The 23,497-nt window shown below is 41.9% G+C and overlaps 1 protein-coding gene and 1 long non-coding RNA gene across 2 annotated transcripts in view; one reads left to right on the top strand and one right to left on the bottom strand.

Moving 5' to 3' along the window:
• Positions 1-6,331: 6,331 nt before the first annotated feature.
• On the top strand, positions 6,332-22,795 carry LOC137159012 (flavin reductase (NADPH)-like). Its single transcript, XM_067557138.1, has 5 exons — positions 6,332-6,573; positions 10,222-10,363; positions 12,729-12,930; positions 14,409-14,576; positions 19,672-22,795. Exons 2-5 carry the CDS (start codon positions 10,229-10,231, stop codon positions 19,827-19,829), a joined length of 663 nt encoding a protein of 220 aa, XP_067413239.1. The 5' UTR covers positions 6,332-6,573; positions 10,222-10,228; the 3' UTR covers positions 19,830-22,795.
• The window catches only part of LOC137159013 (uncharacterized), a 37,994-nt gene continuing 22,533 nt past the window's right edge, over positions 8,037-23,497 (bottom strand). Inside the window, exon 2 of the long non-coding RNA XR_010921521.1 lies at positions 8,037-8,583. This is a non-coding gene — a long non-coding RNA (uncharacterized lncRNA). The remainder of the gene's footprint in view (positions 8,584-23,497) is intronic.

Genomic DNA, 23,497 nt, shown 5'->3' with positions numbered 1-23,497 from the left:
TTTTGGTTAGGCCAATTCCACTCAAAGTAGAGTCCAGCTGCTTTTTCCTTGGACCATAGCTGTTGGTATATGCCAGTTTACTGTAAGAGGTGTGGAAGGACTGACCCCAGATGAGGAAATTTGGGACTTCCAGTTTCCTTTACTATGGAGCAAGTCTTCTCCCCACCACCCTGACCTGGTACCTAGACGCTGGGGAAAAGGAAGGAATTTTTGCCCATGGGTTGCAGAGCCACTTTGTGGACACTGAGGTAGCCTCTGTGGCCCTACAACATTCCCTTCCCACCCATCACCCCTTCCGGTGGGGTTGGGGAGGGCAAGAAGATCTGCAAAGCATAGTAGTTTTTCTTTCAGAATAACCGGTGGAGTCAGTGAAATAACCACTCCTTGAGTTCATGTTCATGTTTGATGCCATCCAGCCATAGTAAATTCAGCAGGTGATGGTTCATGTTAAAGCCATCATATTGACAGCTATTTGAATAAGTCTCTTGTCACTGGAACTTGTTCTCTTCTTCACATTCTGTGCTCATTGTTATGCAAGAGAGCTAGGCTGAGAAATATGAATACAAAGCTGGATTAGGTTGCATGGACTAAGGCCCAGATCCACAAAGGGACCAAGGCATTGCAACATTCAGTGGGCAAAGCCTAAACTTTTAGGTGCCTAGAAAATCACCAAGATCCACAAACGCTGAATTCGGAGCTTAGGCTCCCTTTACACAATGATGAGGAGAGATAGACACCTGAGAATGTGATCAAAGCCAGCATTCCAAGTGGACAGCTGCCTAAGCTGATCAATGGGAGCTGGCAAGAAGAAAGATGCATCCTAACCCCCGTCCCCTCAGATTTCAGTGCCTACATCAGGGCTGCCGGGAGTCACATGTCTCTGCTTGTGATGCACAGCTAGGAACCCATCTCCTAAAAACAGGCGGCATAGGTCCCTGCCTGGTTCCACACAAAAAAGCCTGGGGGTGAAAGAAGAGGCAGCCTGGGTGTAGAAGACCCTAGTTTAATTCTCCCCTCTGCTGAAGGAGAAGAAGGGATTTCGTCAGGGGTTCCCTGACTCCCAGGAGAGTGTGCTAACCCTGAGGCTGTGGGATATTCTGAGGTGGGACTCTCAGGAGAGATCCTGTTGAAGCCATTCCACTTTAATTAAATACACATTGGACCAGAGAAAGAGTGAGAACCATGGTAGCCTAGTTCACATCCTTTCTCCTCAGACAATGGGGGCAGAGGAGGTGGAGAATTGAACCTACTCTCCTCCTCCTCCTCTCTTGCTCACATCAGACCTCATGGGGAAGATAGGTGCACAAGTTGCTGAGCATCACGCTGGGCTTTTGGGGTGAAATAGCCATCCAGATATTGCCACAGCAATGTGCTTGACCACAGGTGGAAATATAGGTGCCTAGGGAACTTTTAGAGCAGGAATTTAGGCACTGAACGAGTTTAGGTTCCTACAAAGTTAGGCAGCAGCTGAGCAGGAGGCTTGTGGGTTGCAGTGCTGCCTAAAGCTAGGCCTTAGGTTCCTAAAGTCAGGGTGTAGGTGCCTAAGTCCCTTTGGATCTGGCCCTAAGACTTCCTTACATGAATACTTGGTGCCAATTCTCCACATTCTGATCTGCTTGCATTCTGTACCCACCTAGCATCAGGGTAGATGACAGCAGTGGTTGCAGAGAAGTGGAAAAATCAGATTCTAAGCCAGAGGTCCCCAAACTATGGGGCACACTCCCCTGGGGGTGTGTGGAGGAACATATGGTGGGGCCCAGGCCAGCCCCCATAGGGGACAGAGAGGGAGCACCGCCCTTCCCTGCTCTGCCCACCTCCCAACTCTGCTCTGTCCCTGCCCGCCAGCCTCAGCCCCACCCCCAGCCTCAGTTCCACTTCTGACCTCACTCCCAGTCCTAGACCCTGGCTCCCGGCTCTGACCATGGCCCCACTTCTGGTCCCAGCTCCAGGGGGCACGATGTAAAAAGTTTGGGGACCACTGCTCTAAACTATTCGAAAAGAGCAAGAATAGCCCAATCTAACCCTTACAAAGCAGAAAACATGCATCTCCCTGAGTTCCAAGACATCTTCTTGATATCTATTCACCAACCAAGCCCATCTAAAATTCCTCAAGTAATAAGAGCAGATGAGATGAGACATATTTAAGTTTATATTGACCTAAGAGGGCATTGTTGCTTCTTTTTATGTGAGACTGGGTCTTAGACTAAAAATTTTAAGCCATCCAAATTCTCTGGCTTTTTTTGAATGTACTTTATTTTTTCCTGTTTGTGTTTCCCTCCTTTCTCCCCCGCCCCATGCCTTAACACTTATGTCAGTGTTTTTTAATTTAAGATAAATTCAATGTAGAAATGTTTCTAACTTTTGTCACACACAGGTAATCCCTTTTTCTATAAGGAAATTGCAACCTTTGGAGCCATCGGCAATCTTCAAACCTAACCATTGCTTTAAACTCATACGTTGGATTCATAGCAATGAAGTAGTGGTTCCATACCCCAGACCCACCCACCTGCTCCATTCAGTCCTCACCCCATTTTCCTTAAATTGGCATGAATGAAGAGGCTGGGATTTAATTAAATTCCAATCCAAAATTAATCGAACTAGCACTTTCATGAGCCCAATCCATCTCAAGGTGCTTTAAAATCAATACACAAAATACAAAGTGCAAGAAGGGCTCAGTAGTCAGTAGTATGAAAATTTACATAAACCTTGCCTTTTTAGCCAGATTATGTTACATTTAAGACTATTAATTCAGCATCAATACATCTGAGGGGCAATGATTTCCAGGTTCAGGGACTGCAAAAAAAGTAAAGGAATATGATTTTTAAGGTGTTTATCCTAGTTTTTGAAACATCCAGTAAACTGACGTCAGATGATCTCAAGTAACCTTTATGTAAGAACAGCTCAGATGAATTGACTGACGTCCTTGTGTGTACCTCCGGCAAGTCTTCAAAGCAGCTTTAGTGTTAAACAAAAAAAAAAATCAATGAAGTATTTCACTGAAAATCTGTGGGGTATCTTAGAAATGCATCTGGCTATAAAAGTTAATCAATAATGACTCCCTCATGACAACAGCACTATGCAGAGTTTGCAGCTTCCAGTTCTAATTCCACCAGCAGTATTTCACACAAGTTGGAGAATGTGGTTTAGTTTCTAGGAATGCAAAAGAACAATTGAAATAACCCAATCTACTGTAAACGCTACACAGAGACTAGGAAAGCTTGCATGGGTCAGACTGTTGTACTGAAGAAAATGGCAAGAATTTGCTGTGACTGAAGAGCCCTGTTGTCAGAGGCAGTGGGTGATACTTTATGGAAAATGGAATACCCCTCCTTTAGAACTACAGAAATTATGCAACTTCAGGCAACAAGGAAAAGAGTCCCATTAAAGTCATTAGGAATTTTGATAGCATTAGTAAGGAATATAAAATAATGTCTTAAGTTATAAGGTAGAAGTTCCTGAGACAGTCTTAAGAAATAATTACCAATCAACAAGAAAAATAGGGTAAAATATTCTAAAGCACTTAAGTACCTGAGTCATTTTTTAAAATGGGGCTTAGGCTTCTAAGTCACTTAGATGCTTTAAAATGTTTATGTTGGTATAACAACGAATAATTAACTCATGTGGCTGTGGCCTGGCTTCAAAGAAGCTTATCTACAAAGGAGGTACCACCCCTTGACCAAGACGTCTACTTCAGTTACCATATCAGCTACCAGAATCAGAGCCAAATTTTGCAGCCTTTATTCTAGCAAAATTCCTTATAATTATCATTATTTTAGTCCCCCATTATTAACATAACCCTTGATTGTCACTGTACTATAATTTTATACAGGTTTTTAAGTGCTTTTGTTCCCACCAGTAATTCCTAGTTGTATTTATAAAACTATACCTGAGAAGCAGGCCTTGACATATAGACATTTTAAAATAGATTTCCAATTTGATTTAAACATAACGTAAGAACCCTTTGAATAAAAACTAAATGTTTTTACTTCAAGATCGAGGCACTGAATTCCTAAGGCTTCTGTTTTCCCCTCAGGTTTATTAATTTCATTTGGGGGGAAGGAGGGGATTATTTTTAGCAATTTTAGTTTTATGTAGATGTTCAAAATGCAGGGGGGTTCTGAGCTCTCTGTATATCCTGTAATGAGCAGTGTATGTTGTGTGCATTACTTATTACAATAGCATTTACTCTAAATAATTTCTTTGTAATGTTCCCTAGTGCACTTTACCATACCACTGTTTCACATAAAAGTGTGTTAAAGCTCACTAGGGAAGATTTAGTGCACACCAGCAGAGTCTAGATGGATCAATTAATACACAACACTAGCACGGTTTAAAAATAACACACCCTTAGTCTACATTACTGCTCTAGAGAGTCAAGCTTAGCTGCACATAAGCATTTCCAGTGTTTATTGGATAACCGCCCATTTCATTTTTTATTTTGTTTGTATCAGGGGTGATTTATCAGTTAAAACCTAAAATCAGAAGCACTATGAATTTCTTTTTTGTGATTAGCAAGGGCAAGTGAAGTTAGTGATTCAGTAGGTGGCACCCTTGGCCTGGGCTGAAACTACAGAGTACATCATGCTACTGTATTTTATTTGTCACACAAAAAGAAACACAGCAAGCAGCCAGGGGGACCCTACAGCCAATCGTAAACTGTGACGCTCATAGAGGGGCCCCTATATTCTTGCTGATCCTGAAGGAGGATAAATCTCTCTAGCCGAATAATCAGAAGTGGAGGCCCTTCATTTTGGGACTTCTGTGATAGGCACTCCCGTTTTGGGTCCCAATAGTTATTTCTGGTCCTTGAACGTGAAATCCTGCCTCATTTCTTCTCTGCCTCAGGCTAGACAAGCTCTTCTCTTTCAGTCTCCTAACAAACCCACTTTTTCCAGTAGGCCTATAAACCCTTATCCTTTCCTGTTGGAAGCTGTGCCCATGAGCATGGGAAGGAGAGTAAAGAGAAAGAAACAGGTTAACCCTCAAGATGCATCAGCAACTACATTATTTTATACCTCTCACCTCCTTTCCAGCCCTCTTTTCCTCCAATGGTGTTTGTCTTCCCTCACGTGTCCCAATATTATATTTTAAACATCTCAGGGTAGCAAACACTGCTCTCTTTATTTTGTCACATATGTATGTGAAACAATAGAAATAGCTGCGGATGGCATAGGTGCAGCTACTGGAGCATTAGTTAGATGAGCTTTGATGCAAGGGCCTATCATCCTCACTGCTATTTTTTGCACACTAGCACAGGTATAGCCAGGAGCTGCAAATCACATTGCAACTGCAGTGTTAACATACTGTAAGAGTCCTACCCCTCCCAGGTGACTCATGTCCAAAGATAAAGGAACAAAAACTCTTTCAGCCTGCCTGAGCTCAGTTCCCTGCAGACTCATTACCCCACTCTGCAGTTCCGGCTTCCTAGTTTACTGAGCACTGCATCCCAGAGCTTTTTTCTTGGAGGCCCAGCTTCTCCTGAGTTGCTGACCAACAGGGCGTCTTCCCTACTTGCTTTAGGAGTCCCCTTTCCAGCTACCCTCAGCCTTCAGGGACAGTCATCAGGTACAAACTCCTTCTTTTGCAGGTCTCTCTACAGTTCCTATCCCAGAGCCAAGCCCCACACCATCCCCCTCTGTATCTCCTTCCCTCTATTCCCCTGCTGTCCTTCCCTTATAGGAACAACCTAGCCACCTTCACCCCAGCTGGGTCTAATCCTAATTGAGCTCTCTGGCTTCCCTTAAACCTGTCACTGCCTCTGATGAAGTGGGTTGCAGCCCACGAAAGCTTATGCCTGCAGAAATTTGTTAGTCTTTAAGGTGCTACAGGACTCTCGTTATTTTTAATGCCTCCGTGGTGTTTATACACCTCATCCCAGTTCCCCACTTGACTGAGGCTTATAGGCACTACCAAAGTGTACGTAAATAGTAATCAGTGTCCTCAGGCAGTAACAGATCCCCACTGTTCTACAAATTTGGGACTTCTGCAAGTTCAGGATCCCTTCAAAAACGGAGAACCGCATTTCACCCAAGCCCCTGGAGTGGTTTCTGTTGTTGGATGTAATCGTTGGCAATTTGTATTGCTGACAGCCTAGCTAGTGTGGTTGATGTGTTTTCTTTTAAGCTTACATAATTTTTATGTAACAAGAAACTGTAGGCGTGGCAACATCCCAGCACTGCACACTTCTTGCCTGTGACTCTGCTGTGTAAGCAGGATGTTGTAATAGATAAAAGGGAAGGAGGAGGGACTGTGGGAAATTAGTGATAAGACTAAAAGTGAATCAAAAACAAACCAAAGGAGATTAACACTTTGTTTATTTTTAAGGCAGTAAAACATTCACAGGGACAAAGTCTGCAGGAGGCGGGGAGAAGAGGGGTCAATGCACACATGCTCAGAGGACTCTTACCGTCTGGAGAACTTAGTTTAATGTGAACACAACATAAAGGAATCCTGAGTCCAGTTCCTGCCTCACCAATGCAGTAAGACTGTCTAGAGAGTTTGGTTCAGAGCTATTTCTATTGCTCTAGCCCGGGGGCATAACTATCTCCATCACTTGTCTCCAGTGTGATTTTGGTAAGTACTTGTTTTAGTTTTTATTAAAGGATGGCAGTGGTTTACCATGGGTCTCAGGTGCCCAGGGACCATACTTACATTGGTGTCCCACTCCCATTGGCAGCAGTGCCCCGCGGAGGGGGGAGGTGTCTGCGGGCCCATTTCCTGCTCTCCCCCTGCAGTGGGGGTGGCAGGGGCTACCTGGCTGTGGGGGGGGGGGGAGAGACGTGATAGGCTCTAGTCCCATGGCTCCATCCTTCCGCCCAATGCAGGGGCGAAGGGGCCAGGAGCACACCCTGGCTGCCTGCAACAGGAGGCAGCTCCTCCTCCGAGGGCCTGGCCAGCACCACCCCCCTGCCAGCGCCCAGGGGCATGGCACCCCATCCCCTTGGTACATCACTGAAGAATGGACTGGCGAAAAGTCATTTCTATTTCCTCATCTGTCTCCACGCTGCTAAAATGTGGTGCTGGGTGGGACAAGGCAAACTTGACCTGTTTAGATTCCTACTAAATATTCTTAAATAAGCAGCGCTCTGTCACTGATCCCTCTACCCATTACTGCTGCAACTGAGATGTGACACATGGGGAGTGTACACAACAAACTGGTAGTGGCATGGGGTGGACTAGATGATCTAATAGTCTTTTCTCTGCAATATCTATGAATGTAATCTATGTGGTCACAGGGGGGAGAAGAAGTTTCTGGCCGGGGTTGGGGACTTGGAGGTGGGAGGAGCACGAACTTTTCCAAACAATTCCAAATACAAAGTGGCAGAAGGGAACAGAGCAGTACAGTGGTGAACTCCACAGAGAGCCCCGCAAGGAAATAAGATCAATAGCACATGCAGGCACAAACACAAGCACAGAATTCAGTCTCTCAACCTGAAAATGCAGCAGTGGCTGCAAGCAGAAATCCTGGATGATTCAGCACTCTGGAATGATACAAGTAGCTGTCCTGCTCCTTGATCACTTAACTGGTCTGATATCCAGGACATGGCACAGGACAGAGAGGGACTGGATGAATGAGGTGTATGTTCCTCACATCCCAGAAGAGGGAGCTACAAGCCCTGCTCCACCTCTCCCTTAGCAGAGAGACTCACCCACACATTGTAACACACAGAGCCACTTGGCCTGTGTGACCAGATCACTCTTCAAGAGCAGCCGCTGAGTAGGTACAAAACTACAAATCTGAGCCGGTTGAGTTGCTGAAATCCATTTACCTCTATGTTACAGTTTGTCTTGCTGGTTTATAGAGCACTGTATTAAGAGTAGGGAGATCTGGGTTCTGTTCCCAGCTTCATATCTGATTTGTTCTGTGGGTTTGGGCAGATAACCCCATCTCTCTTGGTGCTCATCTCTCCCATTAACCACTCTTATAAAGTATATTGAGACCTACGATGCAAAGTACTATTCTTATGTTGATCTCCCATCCAGGATCAGGGTCCCATTCTGCGAGGCGCTATGTGGACATCCAGATAGTCTTAGGCTGAAGAGCTTACAATTTAATAAAAGACAAGACATGATAAGTGGGTGTAACAAACCAAACAGGGAACGGGCATGGGAGAACTAGGGTAATTTGGATAGGAACATGTGGTTGCACATCTGGATGATCTTGGGTCATTTTTAATTATAAGTAGAGCCCTGCTCGGATACAAATATGTGGATCCACATCAGCTAGAATAAACTTCTATAGACTCATAATCCACCCTCCCTCTTTTAGATGTATCCCCATCCCCACGGCCAAGCCGATGTTTGCAGCCAGCTGTCCCATCAGCTGTTGAGTCCCTGCCACCCCAAACAGCTGATCAGATGAACAGCTCCCCCCCAACAACTGATCAGCCCCACCTGCCCAACAACTGATCAGTTCTTCAGCCCCAGCTGCTGCCTATCAGATGATTAGCTGTACAGGTGGGGCCTAGGGCTGGCAGCTCCTCCAGAAGTCACAGACATCCGAGAAAGTCTATCCACGACCTCCATGACTATCCGATCCACAAAAAATGGTCCGCAGATATCCAGATCTGGGGATGCAGATACCTGTGGATATAAAGTGGATATTCATGGATCTGCAGGGCTTTAATTATAAGGTAAATGTAAGTAAATAAATTGATACTTGTAGCAGCAATCAGCCAAGTATGAAGCATGAGGCACCACACTAACAACGGCAATGAGGAGCAAAGCCTAGGAATAGCTAGAGAGAATGATGAGCAGCAGCTGATCTAGGACAGATTCCTACATGGCCCTTGATCCTGCAGGAGACTCATGTCGTGGAAGAAAGATCATGCAGCTTCTCTTTTAGGGTTAGATCGAGTAGAGCTTTATTTGTGTCACACACAAACAGCTATAGCCATAGGGAAGCCCAGGCAGTACGTCTCTGTGCTGGTCACTGGCACTTCGCCTTGCTACCAGATACAAAGGACTTATATAGATTTGATTTAGATTCATTTACATATAGATCGTATAGTGGAGTTTGATTAACAGGTTATTGCCCACAAGTAAGGTGATTACAGAACACCATGGGGTCCTCCAGGTGCTAGCCTGTCTAAATGGGTCTTCTGGTGCCAGGAAGTCTTGGATCACGCACAGACACTTACTAACTTATCTGACAGGAGATGTCTGTGTTCAGACTTCAAAAGTGGATAAGTTCTGCAACATAGACTAACGAATATGCATGTGGATGGCAGGGCTAAGACATTCCATTTGAACTTAGCATTTCTATCACAGTTTCAGAGTAAGGTATTTTGTCAGTGATATTTTTCTGATTCCACACTCATACTGTGCAGAAAGCTTTGCACATCATCATTTCCTCTGCAGATAGTTGACTCAAAACCAGTCAAATCAATAATCACGTTAACTAGAAATGCTTCCAATGTCTAAACAGCATTTTGGAGTGAGCACAACTGAGCATCCAAGCCTGGTTCAACAAACTCACTAGTGCTCCAAAAATAGCATTGTAAACAGTCCTGGAACTCAGGCTCTGGTGCCTGGGGTGGTGTGGGTGGGCTTCAGAGTCTGAGCTCCAGCCCTATCTGCAACTTCAAAGGGCTAGAGTGCTAGCGCAGCCCTGCTAGACCAAGTCTGGCAACCTAGGCTCTCACTGGCTCCAAAATGCCAATGTTCACTATGTAGACATACTTTTAGGGGTTGATTGTCCCTAGCCTTTGACCAGGGAATCAGATGAGAGGGGACAGGGTCACACATAGAAGCTTTTCTGCATCCTGTACACGAGCCAGGGACAACTGCAGTCCTTGCCTTTGGTGGAGTACAGTGACTGATTGTTCCATGTCCTGTCACAGCATCTTTACTAGCCCACAGAACTAGCCAGAAGCGGAGATGGGAGCAGGCTGAAAAGTACTGAAGCATGGTACAGTCTCTTCACTCTCACCACTTGCACTGGGGAGCTGGTGAAGGGTTGTACTTCCCGAGGAGCAGTCCCTCCTAGAGTGTCACAGTCATGTGACTCCATATCACAACTCGTGCAACACGTAGCTTACACATTCTGGTCCTTAGAGCGCTATTGTGCTGAAATCAAAGTTAAACAAGATGCTTGAGTTGGACCTCAAAAGTTACTGTCTTCCTAAATCTCCAGACACTTTTCCCCCCCACCTTTTAAATCCAAATACCAGGCAGCTCCTTGCAACCAAAACCATTCTCAACCTTGCCTTTTGTTTGCAGATAAGCTATGAAGCTGGCGGTTCTTGGTGCAACTGGTCAAACTGGCCAGTTTCTGGTTTCACAAGCACTACAGCAAGGCCATGACGTGACCGCACTTGTGCGGAATGTTACCAAACTGACTATTCAACATAAAAATCTGAAGGTATTTCATTATTTAAATATTAAGCAGCATAATATTCTGTTATATAAGGCCAAAGGTTTCTGAAATGACTAGTGATTTTGGGTACCTCAACTTTACACTTTAAAGGGGACTGATTTTCAGAGGGTGGGCACTCAGCGCTTTCTAAAAATTGCAGCCCTTTTAATGTGTCTCAAGTCAGTCAACCAATAATGCAAGCAATGAGGACCACTAATCATTTGTTTTTAAACTTGGCCTAAATATAGTACATATTTATCTACTGAATGTATATTGCCTATGCATCTGATCCAAAACCCATTGAATTCAATGGCAGTCTCTCCACTGGCTTCTTTTCTATATAGCTATTATAACTCAGATTGGGCAAATGATTCTACAAAAAAATGTCAGCCTGCCCAAACATGACATCTAAATTATTTGGGTGGTATGTGATCTCCAAGAGCCAGGGAGAGCACCTGCAGATTCCTACCCTACTAGAAATTCTCATCTTACTTTCTGAGCCAATATCTCTACAACCCCAGGAGATTTTATGTTATGCCACTTTTCCCTGCTATTTTCTTCTTTAATTTTAATGCACTTTTATGATCACTACCATAGATAGCTACAGTTTGGGTCTGGGAGTTGAAAGGGTGGAATTGCTAAAGACTCTGTTCCTGCAGAGTGCTGAGAAGCCCCGTCTCCCACTGATTTCAATAGGATTTGAGAGCAATTAGCAGCTCTCAAGAGATGCTCACAGTTTGCAGGAGTGGGCTCTAACTGCCTCAGAGACGAGCATCAGCCAGACACCTCAACTGGACTTCTTGTGACCCTGGGGAAGAGAGCATTGAATTTGGACCAGGCAAACAAAGAAGTGAACACGCCCTTGAAGACTGGGTCCTTTATAGACCCTGAGCCTCTAAACCAGTATTATTAGTCTGTGGAGCTGGGAGGAACTGAGCTCCAATGTAGGCTAGTGTACTAAGCAGTGGGCAGGGAGTCAGGCTCTCTCAATTCTATTCTCAGCTCTGCCAGGCAAGTCAGATCATCATGCTGTGCCTCCGTTTTATACTCCCCTTTTTTCTGTAAAGTGCTTTCTGATCCATGGATGGGGTTATTTTATTATTTAAGCTAACCTGGCATTAAAGTTAACCTGGCATGGAGCTCAGTGATAGTAGATGACAAAACTAGGAACAATGGTCTCAGGTTGCAGTGGGGGAAGTCTAGGTTGAATATTAGGAAAAAGTTTTTCACTGGGAGGGTGGTGAAGCACTGGAATGGGTTACCTAGGGAGGTGGCGGAATCTCCACCCTTAGAGATTTTTAAGGTATGGCTTGACAAAGCCCTGCCTGGGATGATTTAGTTGGGGGGATGATTTGATTTGAGCAAGGGGTTGGACTAGACCTCCTGCTGTCCCTTCCAACTCTAATCTTCTGTGATTCTATGAAATCATCAAAAGGCATAGGATGCAGCTTTCCCAAGATGAATTGCGTTCTGGCTCTTGTACACTTCTATATGGTGAAAGGATGAAGTGTTAAATGTCTAATGACTGGGACAGGATGGCAAGAACACGTTATCAGTTTCAATAATGAAATTACTATGTATTATTGTAACTGGTGTTAACTGTAATTGTCATTGTTCACATCCTATAGAAATGTGTATCCTCATACAGAGACCATGCCCAATGAGAATTCAGACAGTGAACTATTTGCTATCAGCTGGGAAGACAAGAAATCATTCAGTCAGTCAGATCTAGCTTTGAGGTAAAATACCTCCTATTTGTTGAGATCAGATGCACTCTCCTCCAACACTGGCCTCCAATTTCCCACTGTCTTTGTGTTGCATCATATAACCAGCTGGAGACAGTTGTGCCAACAGTAGTCTGCAGTGTCATCCAGCCATGTTTTTGTTATCCTTACCAAGTCAGGGGCTCATCTTTTATCATATAATTGATAGTAATAACTTTATCAGTCACCAACTTTGCATTAAACAGGAATCAAATCTTCAGCCTTAAAATTAAAAATTGTGTTAAGCTAATGCTAAATCACAAGGTGGGGGTGAGGCTGTAGAGGTATTATTTTTTAAATACACACCATCATATTCTTATATTTTTTAAAAGAAAAGAAGGGGAGTGAGAGAGCATGAATGAAAATGAATCTGATAAGACTCACTCTACTGAGGTTTTCTATCTTCCTTGTTTGCCAAATCTTCCCTTAAAAAACATGATCCCACCCTGTATGAAGGTACATTACGAGCACTTTTATGAGCTACTACAACATTCTCTGAGGTATTTTTATTTGGAAAAGAAGTGGTGAGAGACAGGAGAAGGAAATGTTGGTGGGTATGGTGGGGAGAGAAGTACTGAAAAGACTATGACATTATTAAATCTTTTTAGGTGGTGGAAGCAAACATTTTTTCAGCAGAACAGTTGTCAGGACATTTTCAAGGTCAAGATGCTGTCATTTCCTGCTTAGGCTTCCCTTACAAGATCTTCTCAGCAATTTCAGGATACACAGATTCAATGGAAACTGTAGTGGCTGCCATGAGGCTATCCAGAGTGAACCGTGTAATAGCCATGACGTCATGGTACACTTCCCGTGAGTACAGTAACCAGCGAATTGTTTCAGTGCATCCTTCTAGACATTGGCTTCAGAGACAAAGCCAAGCAATCTAATGAGCAAGGAGGAGGGGTTATTGTCTACTGGGTAAAAGGGATTTTGGTGTCTGAGATTCCGGAGAACCTTGAACTGAAAATTAAGAACAAGCAGTTCTTGTTGTTATTGAGCCAAGATAAAATTTTCAAAAGCAGTAAGTGACTTGGCTTGCAAGGGAATGTAGAAGTTAATAGGACTTTGGCTCTTAAGTCACTTTATTATATGATTACTGTATTGCTTTAGGAGCCATAATCATAGACCAGGAACACATTGTGCTTTAATACCACACACACACACAAGATGGTCCCTGTCTCAAGGTCCTTGTCTCAAGCTAGGTAAGGTGCCTTTGAAAATCTTTCCCCGTATCCTGTCTTGTTACATGCATACAGCCTGGCGTAGCTTCTTCAGAGGCTGTCTTGACTTCATTTTTTCCAAAACCCTCACATCCTATCCAGAATATTACAAGGATCATGATAGATTATGCTGCATCTCACGTGATTGGGCAATATATCCTGCTTGCTGCATTTACAAATGGAGCTCAAAATTTGGCAAACCACTTTTACAGTACTGCAGGCCAGGCTCTTCTGATGGAGGACGCTGATACAGTAGGTGTTGCAGTGCTAAGGCGCAAGGTTTTGTACAGTTTGTCAATAAAGTTGTACAGTGTCATTTTCTAAGTTAAGGATAAGGTCCAGCCAGCACCAACAAAAATGTAGTGTTGTGTCTGATCACTGATAGCCAGGTAATGTGGTAGACTTACCTTGTTCACAGAGTTCCCTAACCCATTGTCTGGGCTCACTATGCATGAATTCTGCACCTGAGGATCTTTCTTGCTTGACAGATTTACCAGGTGTGCTGAAAAGAAGCCTTCCTCTGCTCAAGCCAGTTGGATCTGTGCTAAGCTCCTTTTAGCTGAAAGTTCATCTTTGCACACTTTGTGCTTCCATTCCAGGACATAATCACACCCTTGCAATCCACTATTTTGCAAACAAAGGAAAAAGTATTGGCCTGGTTGTAAAGCTCAGAAAGTATCTTTGTTTGCATCAAGAAACATGGGTCCTGCCCTTATAAAGACTAGGAGTGTCTTGGATTGCATAGACTACCACAGCTTCATTATGCTTCTGAAAATTCATAATCCTTTTTGGCCTCTTAAACACTAATCCTGGGAGGTACTGAATGCCCCTAGGATTCACAGTACACCTTGCAGGAATGGGATCTTCACAGGGGAAATGGCTTTATAAATTCTCTACCATACTGCATGCCTAATCTTGTGCCCATTTATGTCAATGGCTCCCATTGACTTCAGAGGGAACAGAATCAGGACCGTCATGTGCCTATATTATTGAAGAGAGGAGTTGCTGAAATGGAACCACTGAAACTCATTCAGGAATTCTGTGAAAAGAATGTCTCTTTTGTTACAGCTGAGTCTGGACTGAATGCTCCAGCCATCGTGCGTTTTCTCCTCCTGCCACTCATCAGAAGTGTGCTTACCAACATGTATCAGATGGAGAACTACTTAGAGAAGGAGTGCAGTGACCTCAGCTGGACTGTAGTGAGGCCACCAGGACTTCAAAATGTCCCAGCCACAGGTAAACGAACTGTAATAGTAGCAGCATCAACTATGAGAAAGCTTTGATGGCCATATAGCCAGAAAGTAATGTTGATGGCCTAAAGGCTGATGAAGATGTCCACTCATTCCCTACTCTCCTTATTTTGAAAAGGTGTTAAGCACCTCCTGCAGCAGGTGCTGCTTGGCCTTAACTCTTATTGACTACATTTTTATTTCTATTACTGTAGCACTTAGGAGCCACAGTTGTGGCCCAGGACCCTATTGTGTAAGGTGCTGTACAAATGCAGGGGGAAAAAAAGACACTCCCTGCCCCAAAGAGCTTACTTTTGGAGTTGAGGCCACTCAGTATTTTGCAAAATCAGTTAGCAGTAGGCTTGAGGAACATTGGTAGAGATATGTGGGAAAGAGCGCAGAGCTGCATCTAGCCAGTTCTGTTAATTACTTTCAGGTGGCCCAAAATATTGTAAAGCTGCAGGAGGGAAAAAGTAAGTATTAAATATATTTGAGAATAAATGTTTCCAATATATGGGTATAAATTATACGTTAACTACATCATTTAGCCAGTGTTTCCAGAGACTGAAGTATCAAAGCTTTACTAACCAAGTGCCTATTGAAGTCAGTGGAAAGACTTCAGTGAGCATTGGACCAGGGCCCAGGATAAAAACTGGAAACACACTGTACTGAAGGAACATTACCAAAGTATAGGCAGGCCCCAAATGTGCCCTACCTTTTACTTACTCCATGCTATGCATGCAAGAAAATCGAGCTGTTCATCCCTGTGGGATTCAGTTTTCCATTTTAGTGTGAAGGTAGAGCTCTTGTTAATTTCACTTTGCCATGACTGCAGCAGGTGAAGCACTAGATTAGAGCTGTGTGAAACCCTGTGATTTCAGCAGAGTTTAGACAAATCCCTTTCAGGCTCTCATCTCTAATTCACAATTTTGGGCTGATTTGACTCATATGATCACTTTTCCCAAGGCTTTCCCCTATGCCCAGGTTTGTCCCAAACTCAAAGCAGGGACACAGAAAGATTAACAAACCTCAGTGAATGTTTTAGTAATTCTCATCTGAATTTGTAACTAACCCCAAAACAAGCCATTTTTGCCATGATTCATATTTTGTTAAGAATGTGTTTGTACTGCTAGGTAAATCACATTTTGTAATTGTACTCACACACAAAAATCACACTCGTCCCAGTCAGGGTCATACAAGTAAACAAATTGTATGTATAGTCATACAAGTGTCCATATAAGTCACAATCACACCATGAGGTATCTGAACACACAGTCGACCACTTAGGTGTCTAACTGCTCGGGTGTGGACTCAGATGCCCAACTGGCTGAATCAGGATAGTCGTGTGCAAATGGAGGTTTGCAATACTGTGTGAAATTTTGCACACATAACTGGGCATCTGTTTTTGAAAATATGGTCCTTTCAGTATAGCAGTAAAGCCCATCAGTGTCCCATATTCTTAAAATCCTGTGAAGGATACAGACCGCAGATTAGCGAACCTTTGGGGTTTTAATCGAAAACCCTAGTTATTAGATTAATAAGCCCTAACATTCAACACTTACACATTTTATGACCATGAGTAATCCTGTTGAAGTCACTAGGACTAATCCCATGACTAAAGTTACACATGTGCTTACATGTTTGCAGGATCAAGAGTTTCAATCCGGTGAGTTACTGAGATGCTCCTAGGAGATGCTGAGCATCCTGGACTCCTAACAAAGTCAGTAGGAACTAAGAGTGCTCAGCACTGTGTAGGAGATTGACCCTGTAAAATGGAACTGGCCTCCAGTTCTTAACAACAGAACATTTGTTGTTAATTTTAGAAGACTAGCAGCAGGAGTTAATGCTTAGTGAAAAAACAGAGTATTAGAGGACTGATAATATATTAATGAGCAAAGCTCTTTTGTTGGGGATAAGTAAAGTGTAACTGCCAGAAATTCAGGGAATTAATTGTTTTCCTGTGATCACTGTAAATGAGTTAGAAAAATAATGCCAACATTATCTGTGAGGCTTCATATTAGCTTAATGAACTAACAAAAGGGCCTTTGTTGCAAATGGGCTGGGGGGAAATTGCTGAAATAAGATCTCACTGCATTCTTGCAGTACATTAAAATCCACAGCAAATTTCTCATTAATAAGATTATTATTATCATCAATGATTTATTTTAATTAAGTTCATCCTCCCCACTGATCCCCAGAGCTGGAGCTTGTCAAAAGCTTGTTGACAAAAAAGTCACTGTACATAATAGCACCATACAGCCCTTTTTTAACACAATAATAAGGAAACAACTTCAACTGTAAACAAGAGGAGGATAGAACAAGGTATCTCACCATGTGGACTTTATTGCTGGGATGCACCCTCATTTTAAGACAAAGATTGTTTGTTTAAAAAACTCTGGAGTTTACTGTAATTAAATGTAAAAACTAATTTCACTTGAACCTCATGTAAAGCTGGGATCTTGGGCTGATAAGTGCTAAAGGCAAAAGCTCTCGACGTTCTAGCACCAAGTCAATAAAGAACATATTTTCAGAACTGCATGTGCAAAAATGCAAGTGCATAATTTGCATGCACAATTACCACAGTTGCATGTACAGACACAGTAGCAGCATGAGAAAAATTAAAAGCCAGGCATCTAACTAGCCATCATGATAGCTGGTGATCTTTCGTGGAGTCCCAGATGCTTTAATCAAAAGATTGCATGGGAATCTCAGCTTTCATTATCTAAAATCTAAGTAAGTTTCAGAAAAAATCTTGAAAGCATGAAGCAGGTGCACGCTAAAGGCTCAGAAACTAGAAGGCAAAGAAAAAGAGATGAACATTTATTATATATTTTTAAATCTCATGATTTTCAAGCAGATCTCATGATTTTTTGGAGCCTGCTTCATGATTTTTTGCACGCTTGAGGTTGGCAATGCTGACAACTGTATGCAAAAATTACATGCACCCTGTTCTGAAAATGTGGATCTAAATGCACAGCACACACCAATTGTAGCAGTAAAATATGAAGTGTGTTTTAAATGAGCAAGTCCATTTCACGGAAAGTAAAGATGGGAGATCAGAGGGGTTTTGCAGGGCTACCTGCAGGCCACTATTCCATGAGGCAAGCATTTCTATTCTTTTTTCCACTTCAAGCCTCTTTATTTCTTGCACTCTTCTTCTCCTCCAGCCCTTCACTTCCTGTCTGTGCTTCTACTGGGATCTGAGCTTATTTTTCACAAGACCTCAGCCTCAACTCAAATTCCCCATTTGAAAATTAACATATTTATGTTTACCCAGCAAGCCAAATGCTACCAGAAAAAATGTTTCTTATATGCTATAACATTTCCCTTGAGGTTTCCCAGCAGTTTAATGTTCACAGCTAGCGCCTGATAATTTTCTGTCAGAACACAATATATTACAAGAAACCCCTCCTGTTTATCATGTTTGTTTTTTTTAAACCCACACCCTTCTACAGGAAGGGACATTGGTAGTTCAAAGAGAAACACATTTAAGAGGGTGGTGTATTTTTAACCAGCATTTAACAATTTTCCTATGAGGATGCTCCAAGGACCAGAGGACCAGATTTCCATAAGTGCCCAGGACCCAATAGTTTGTGGAGAACAATCAGAGCTGTATTTTGAAAGCAAAGGGGCTATGAAAATCTGTCAACTTCTGAAAATTTGACTCAGAATATAGAATAGCAGAAGCTCTTTGTTCAATCATGGCTATGACGCTCTCAGTCTGGGAGAGATGGTAAAACTAGATGGTAATCTTTTACTCCACATCAATTTATAAATCTGCTACATTTGATGCAAATTGTGCTCTCCATTATACTCCTATAAATCCAGAGTATGTCAACTGGCTTCAATGTCATGACTCTGGATTTACATTGGCATAACTGTGAGCAGAATTTGGCTTCCATTGTTACAATAAAAATGAGAAGGAAAAATAAATGTGTTGATTTGGAGTCTGATCCAAAAATCCCTTGCAAGGTAGACACTTGTCAGAACACTATTTACATGCTGTACACTGTTCCTTAGCCAAAAACAGCTAATACATCTCTCTGCAACTTTGAACAATGTTTTCATACTAGGAAATGTTGCAGCTTCCACCTTCCTCCCATCACTGTAAAACAGCAAGAAATCCCATTTTAAACATGTGTCAAACTTCCAAGGAGATTTTAATAGGTTTTCTGGAGGGAGGCTAAGTAATGATATGCTGCAGACAAATATTATGTATGGAATAATTTTTGATCCTGGGATAAGGTAAGGCAGATCCTGCTTCAAGGCGGCTCATTACTTTATGAATAATACAGGCTGTTTTTTATAGAATAGACCAGCCTAATTTACAATACAAATCAATAATGATTGATAATGATAAAGGTATATTATATGGCAAATACTAAGGTAACGTTATTTAGAAGTTCATTTTTAGACTTTATTTTAAGAAATTAAAATGAGTACAAGTGCAGTGAGGAAGTCAACTGCAAAGGAGCAATATTCCCTCTTAGCATATTACAAGGATAAAGAACGTTGTGTATGAACAAAAAATAGCTGATATTAACATAGTAGGCAAGGCAATTACTTATCACACTCTGTGTGTTCATTATTGCTATTTAGTAGATATCTTCAGCTGGAGCCTCAAACTGGTAAAAACTGGCATAGCTCCCGTGACTTCAGTGGAGTTACCTCAGTTTTCACTGGCTGAAGATCTGGCCTCTTAGGTGGCTACCTGGAGGTTAAGCAAGACTTGTAGTAGGAAGAAAAGGAACGAGAGAAGGTAGATAAGAAGACATAAATAGAGTTATGGAAGTCTTCGGGTGGAAGAGGAGGAGCTGATGTAGCTACACCTAGGCTTTCACATAATATCCTGCAGAAGTCCTTGAAGTTATTTAGTTACCTACAGCAACTGGCAGTACTTAAGAATGGCCCCTGTATTTCCTGATTTGTTAAAGATATAAAATAGTACCTTTTTATAGCTACTGCTTAAAATTAACTTGATATTTCATATATATATGCATTGGGATTGAGCAGGTGAGAATCAATTGAAGTGTAAGGATTTGCCTCTGCAATTCTATTTTTTCCACCCACTGTTCATATCAGTTTATATTTTTCCCCTACAGACAAAGAATTCCTGACTCACGAAGGCTATTTTGTTCCTGATCCAAATGGTTACCCGGTAACAAATTCAGTGGCAAGAGGGGATGTAGCTCGCTTCATGCTGTCTCTCCTCAACAGTTATGAATGGATAAAAAAAGGAGTGGCAATGTGTACAAACTAGAGGTTGTATTCTCCCTTGGCAGGACAACATACATCCCAACCCCAAAGCAGCAGCACAGAACTTTCAAACACATATGCCACAAGACAGACTTTAAAAAAATATTAAAGCAAAATGACAATAAATGTGAACATACTCTATCATACATTACTTATTCAGGATCAGGTTAATATTCAAAGAACCTGGCTAAAGAAGTTGCAGTATGTTTGAGTCTTCCCTTGTCACGTCACAAGAGAATAATTTTCATTAGGGATCCTCAGAGGTGATGAGTGCTAATACTTCCCTTGGAAGTCAATGAGTGCTTTGGGTGTTTTTCATCTTCAATAAATTGGGTCTTAAATGTTTCCTATAGTTATTAAGTGCTTCAGCTTTGCCCTACCATATAATCACTCACAAAAGACATTTACTGCTTCATGTACTCCACCACCATCAATGTTAGGTCTGACTCTCTTCTCACAGTGGTTTTACAGCAGTATAACTGAACTAGAGTTACTCTGGATTTACACTAATGTGAGAGGAGACTCTAGCCCATAATCACTTTTTGCACCTAGAATATTAGCCTCCCAGCTATGTTGTTTATTCTAAAAGAATAACTCTTCAGGTAAAAGACAGTAACCTAGAATTTGGGAAATCTAAATATATGAACAGTGAGACAAATTTCTTGTAGAGTTAGGAGTTGAAGGTCATGTCATTAATTCACTTCAGTGCACAACCATTTGTCAGCTCTGGTTAAATTGCTGCTTGGCAGTCTCCCTCAGCTCTTTGTAAGAGAAGCCATTCTAGGATATATAATCAAGGCAGCTTTGTATCTTGTAATAAGGGGCAACAGATTTGATAAATTTATATTGAATCTTACAGGTTTTTTATACCAGTTAATTGTTCTTAATGACACTCTGTGCCTTGCTGTATTCTTCTTTTAAAGTTGAAAGTTTTTTTATATTATTACTCAAAATGTAGCAAATTTTACTAGTTGTTATCCTTTGGTCTTTGATATTGTTATAACCAGCGCTGTCTTCAATGTCAAAATATCAGTGATTGGACTATGGATAAGAATTGCTATTTACAACTGACTGTAGCTTGCCACCAGGGCAGAAGTGGTTGGTCATGCTATGCCCAAACAACCCAGCATGGACATGCTGCCTTCTCCTTAGTGCAGGTTCCTAAACCTTTATGTCCAGATTCCCAACCACCCTCTTCCTGAGTGCAAGCTCCCTTCTCTGCCCAACCATCAGCCAGTTTTCCTTCATTACCATCACCCAAACCACCCACCACCATCCTCCTCCGCTCCCAATGCAGCTAGATAGTTATCTTCATTACCTCTAAACACACGTTAAGTACTGGCCCTCATTGCTGGGAAGCTCTATCAATGGCGGGCTCACTCGCAACACCCTCATCTCTGCTGCTGGCTGCAGCTGTTCACCTCATCTTTAAGGACATGATCTTTTGGGTGGTGAGAGTTGATGGTACCCAGCTTCTCCCAGGAGCTGCTCAGTATCTCACTGGATCAAACTCTTAAAAAGGCATCTCTTATCAATGACAGAGAACTTTTCTAACCAATTTTTTATAGTCCTTTTGGGTAACTGCGCCTTCTATGATAGCATAAGGACAGATAAAAATACTGTGAAAACCAAAAGAAGATGAGGTCTGTCTTACAAAAACTTATGAGATCATTCAAAGGAAAGTGATTGGTTTAACTTAGTTTTTATCCAAATGGCTGGTTTTGAATTATTTTTGGTGACTACTTTCAGAGTATGGTTATTATTGTGAATATCAGTGTTTTTTCTTATTCCTATTTCAGTTAACCGTACATGTTCTTAAAGCATCCCAGCCAACCTGGGCACAGTTAAAAACCAGTATGTAACACTCATCATGTAGGCCCCAGCACTGTGATGTAGGCCTGAACCAGAGCAGGCCTGGACCATGAATATGTATTTGAAGCTTAAGAGTTAATCCTCACATTGAGAAAGAACAAAACTAGGCATTATAGATAGGGATGTTCCAGACACATTGATTGTTTGTTCATGCCACCCCAGGCTCCACTATGATAATTGACTACTTGAACATATGAGTGGGAACATCCTACCTAAACATTTTGTGATTTAACATTTATAACACATTGGGGCCCTGTTTGTGACGTTCTACATATGAATGTTTGGGAACATCCTGAAATCTAATTGTGATAATTTACAAGTGAAGTAAAGTGCTCAATGCGTATCAGGAATGTGGTTGATGTGTAAATCATGGGGCAATGAGAGGGCAAATAAGATTTATTTTATTTCCTTTTAGTAAAATTGGTATTAATAGAATTGGTGTAGGTATAAGGATTTTATTATGCTAGTAAGTATAAGATAATGTACCAATGTAATGGGATAAGAATGTAATGATTTTTAGTAAGTATGAATGAGGAGTGAATGCAATTTGAGTCTGCCAAGATAAGACGGCGAGGAAGTAATTGCTGAGGTAATGGTTCTCAGCCTCCAAGGGCAGGAGGGAGAGAAGATGCTTTTGTTTAAAGAACTTTTACAATCCAGATGACCGAAGATCAAGATAACCCTGGAAAACAGGGGAGTTAACACCCAAGGACAGGAACAAGACAAAGTGAAACAGGAATGAAAGAATGGGAAAGCTGTCACACTTGCACTATCAAACGTAATTGACGATTACATCAAACAAGGAGACTGACATGACAAAATCCATAGACCCGAATGGGGACAGATAAGTATAAAAATGGGGAGAAGAAACCTGGACTTTGGGCTCGTACTGCAAACCTCAAGGAGCATCATGTCGCGACCGACAGAGCCTGGCTCCATCCTTGTGTCTGAGTCACCTGGCCAGTGATTCAGTTCGAGCAACACAGAGGCCGGTAATTATATCCCTCCTGCAGAACTCTGGGTGTGTGAAGTGTGTTTTAGGCAATTGCTTTTTCAAATATTTTCTGTATTCATAATAAACGTGGCATACTGCCTTGTCCCCTGAATAAGATCCTGCTGTTTATTTCATAAATGTAACATTTACTGATACAAATAGGTTTTTAAAAATGCACATTGCAAAGATAAATGATAATAAATCTTATATTTAAAGTATAATATACTAATTATTTCTCTTATCAATAACCACTCTGACAGTTTGGAATTTTTTCCTAACGTCCAACCTAAATCTCCCTTGCTGCACTTTAAACCCTTGTCCTAGCTTCAGAAATTAAGGAGAACAATTTTTCATCCTTCTCCTTATAACAAACTTTTATGAACTTGAAAACTGTTATGTCCCCCACTCAGTCTTCCCTTCTTCTGACTAAATAAATCCAATTTTTTCAATCTTTCCTCAGAGGTCATGTTTTCTAGACTTTAATCCTGTAATATCCATCAGGAGTTTTCTGGTACTATCACTCCCAGCAAACTACAAAGGATGATTTAAAATTAAGTATGATCATTTCTACAGTGGATGCTGGCCTCTTATAATACATGATTTGTTATTTATTACAGAGGAAAGAAAAACTGTTATAGTATTACATTGTCCTCAAAACTATCCTCAGAATTTGCAGTCAAAGCCTCTCTACATACAAAAAGGTTGCTGCTGGTACCAGCTCCGGAAGAGAAGACTCCCACAACTTCCTACTGTCATTAAAGATTGCACATTGCAGGAAGAGGAGTCCCCTTACAAAACGTTGATCT

Source organism: Emydura macquarii, unplaced genomic scaffold, assembly GCF_026122565.2.
Source record: "Emydura macquarii macquarii isolate MOO-44397 ecotype Brisbane River unplaced genomic scaffold, CSIRO-AGI_Emac_v2 contig_1790, whole genome shotgun sequence".
Lineage (NCBI taxonomy): Eukaryota > Metazoa > Chordata > Testudines > Chelidae > Emydura > Emydura macquarii.
Note: the sequence above shows the minus strand (reverse complement) of the source record. Positions and strands in the feature narration are given on the sequence as shown.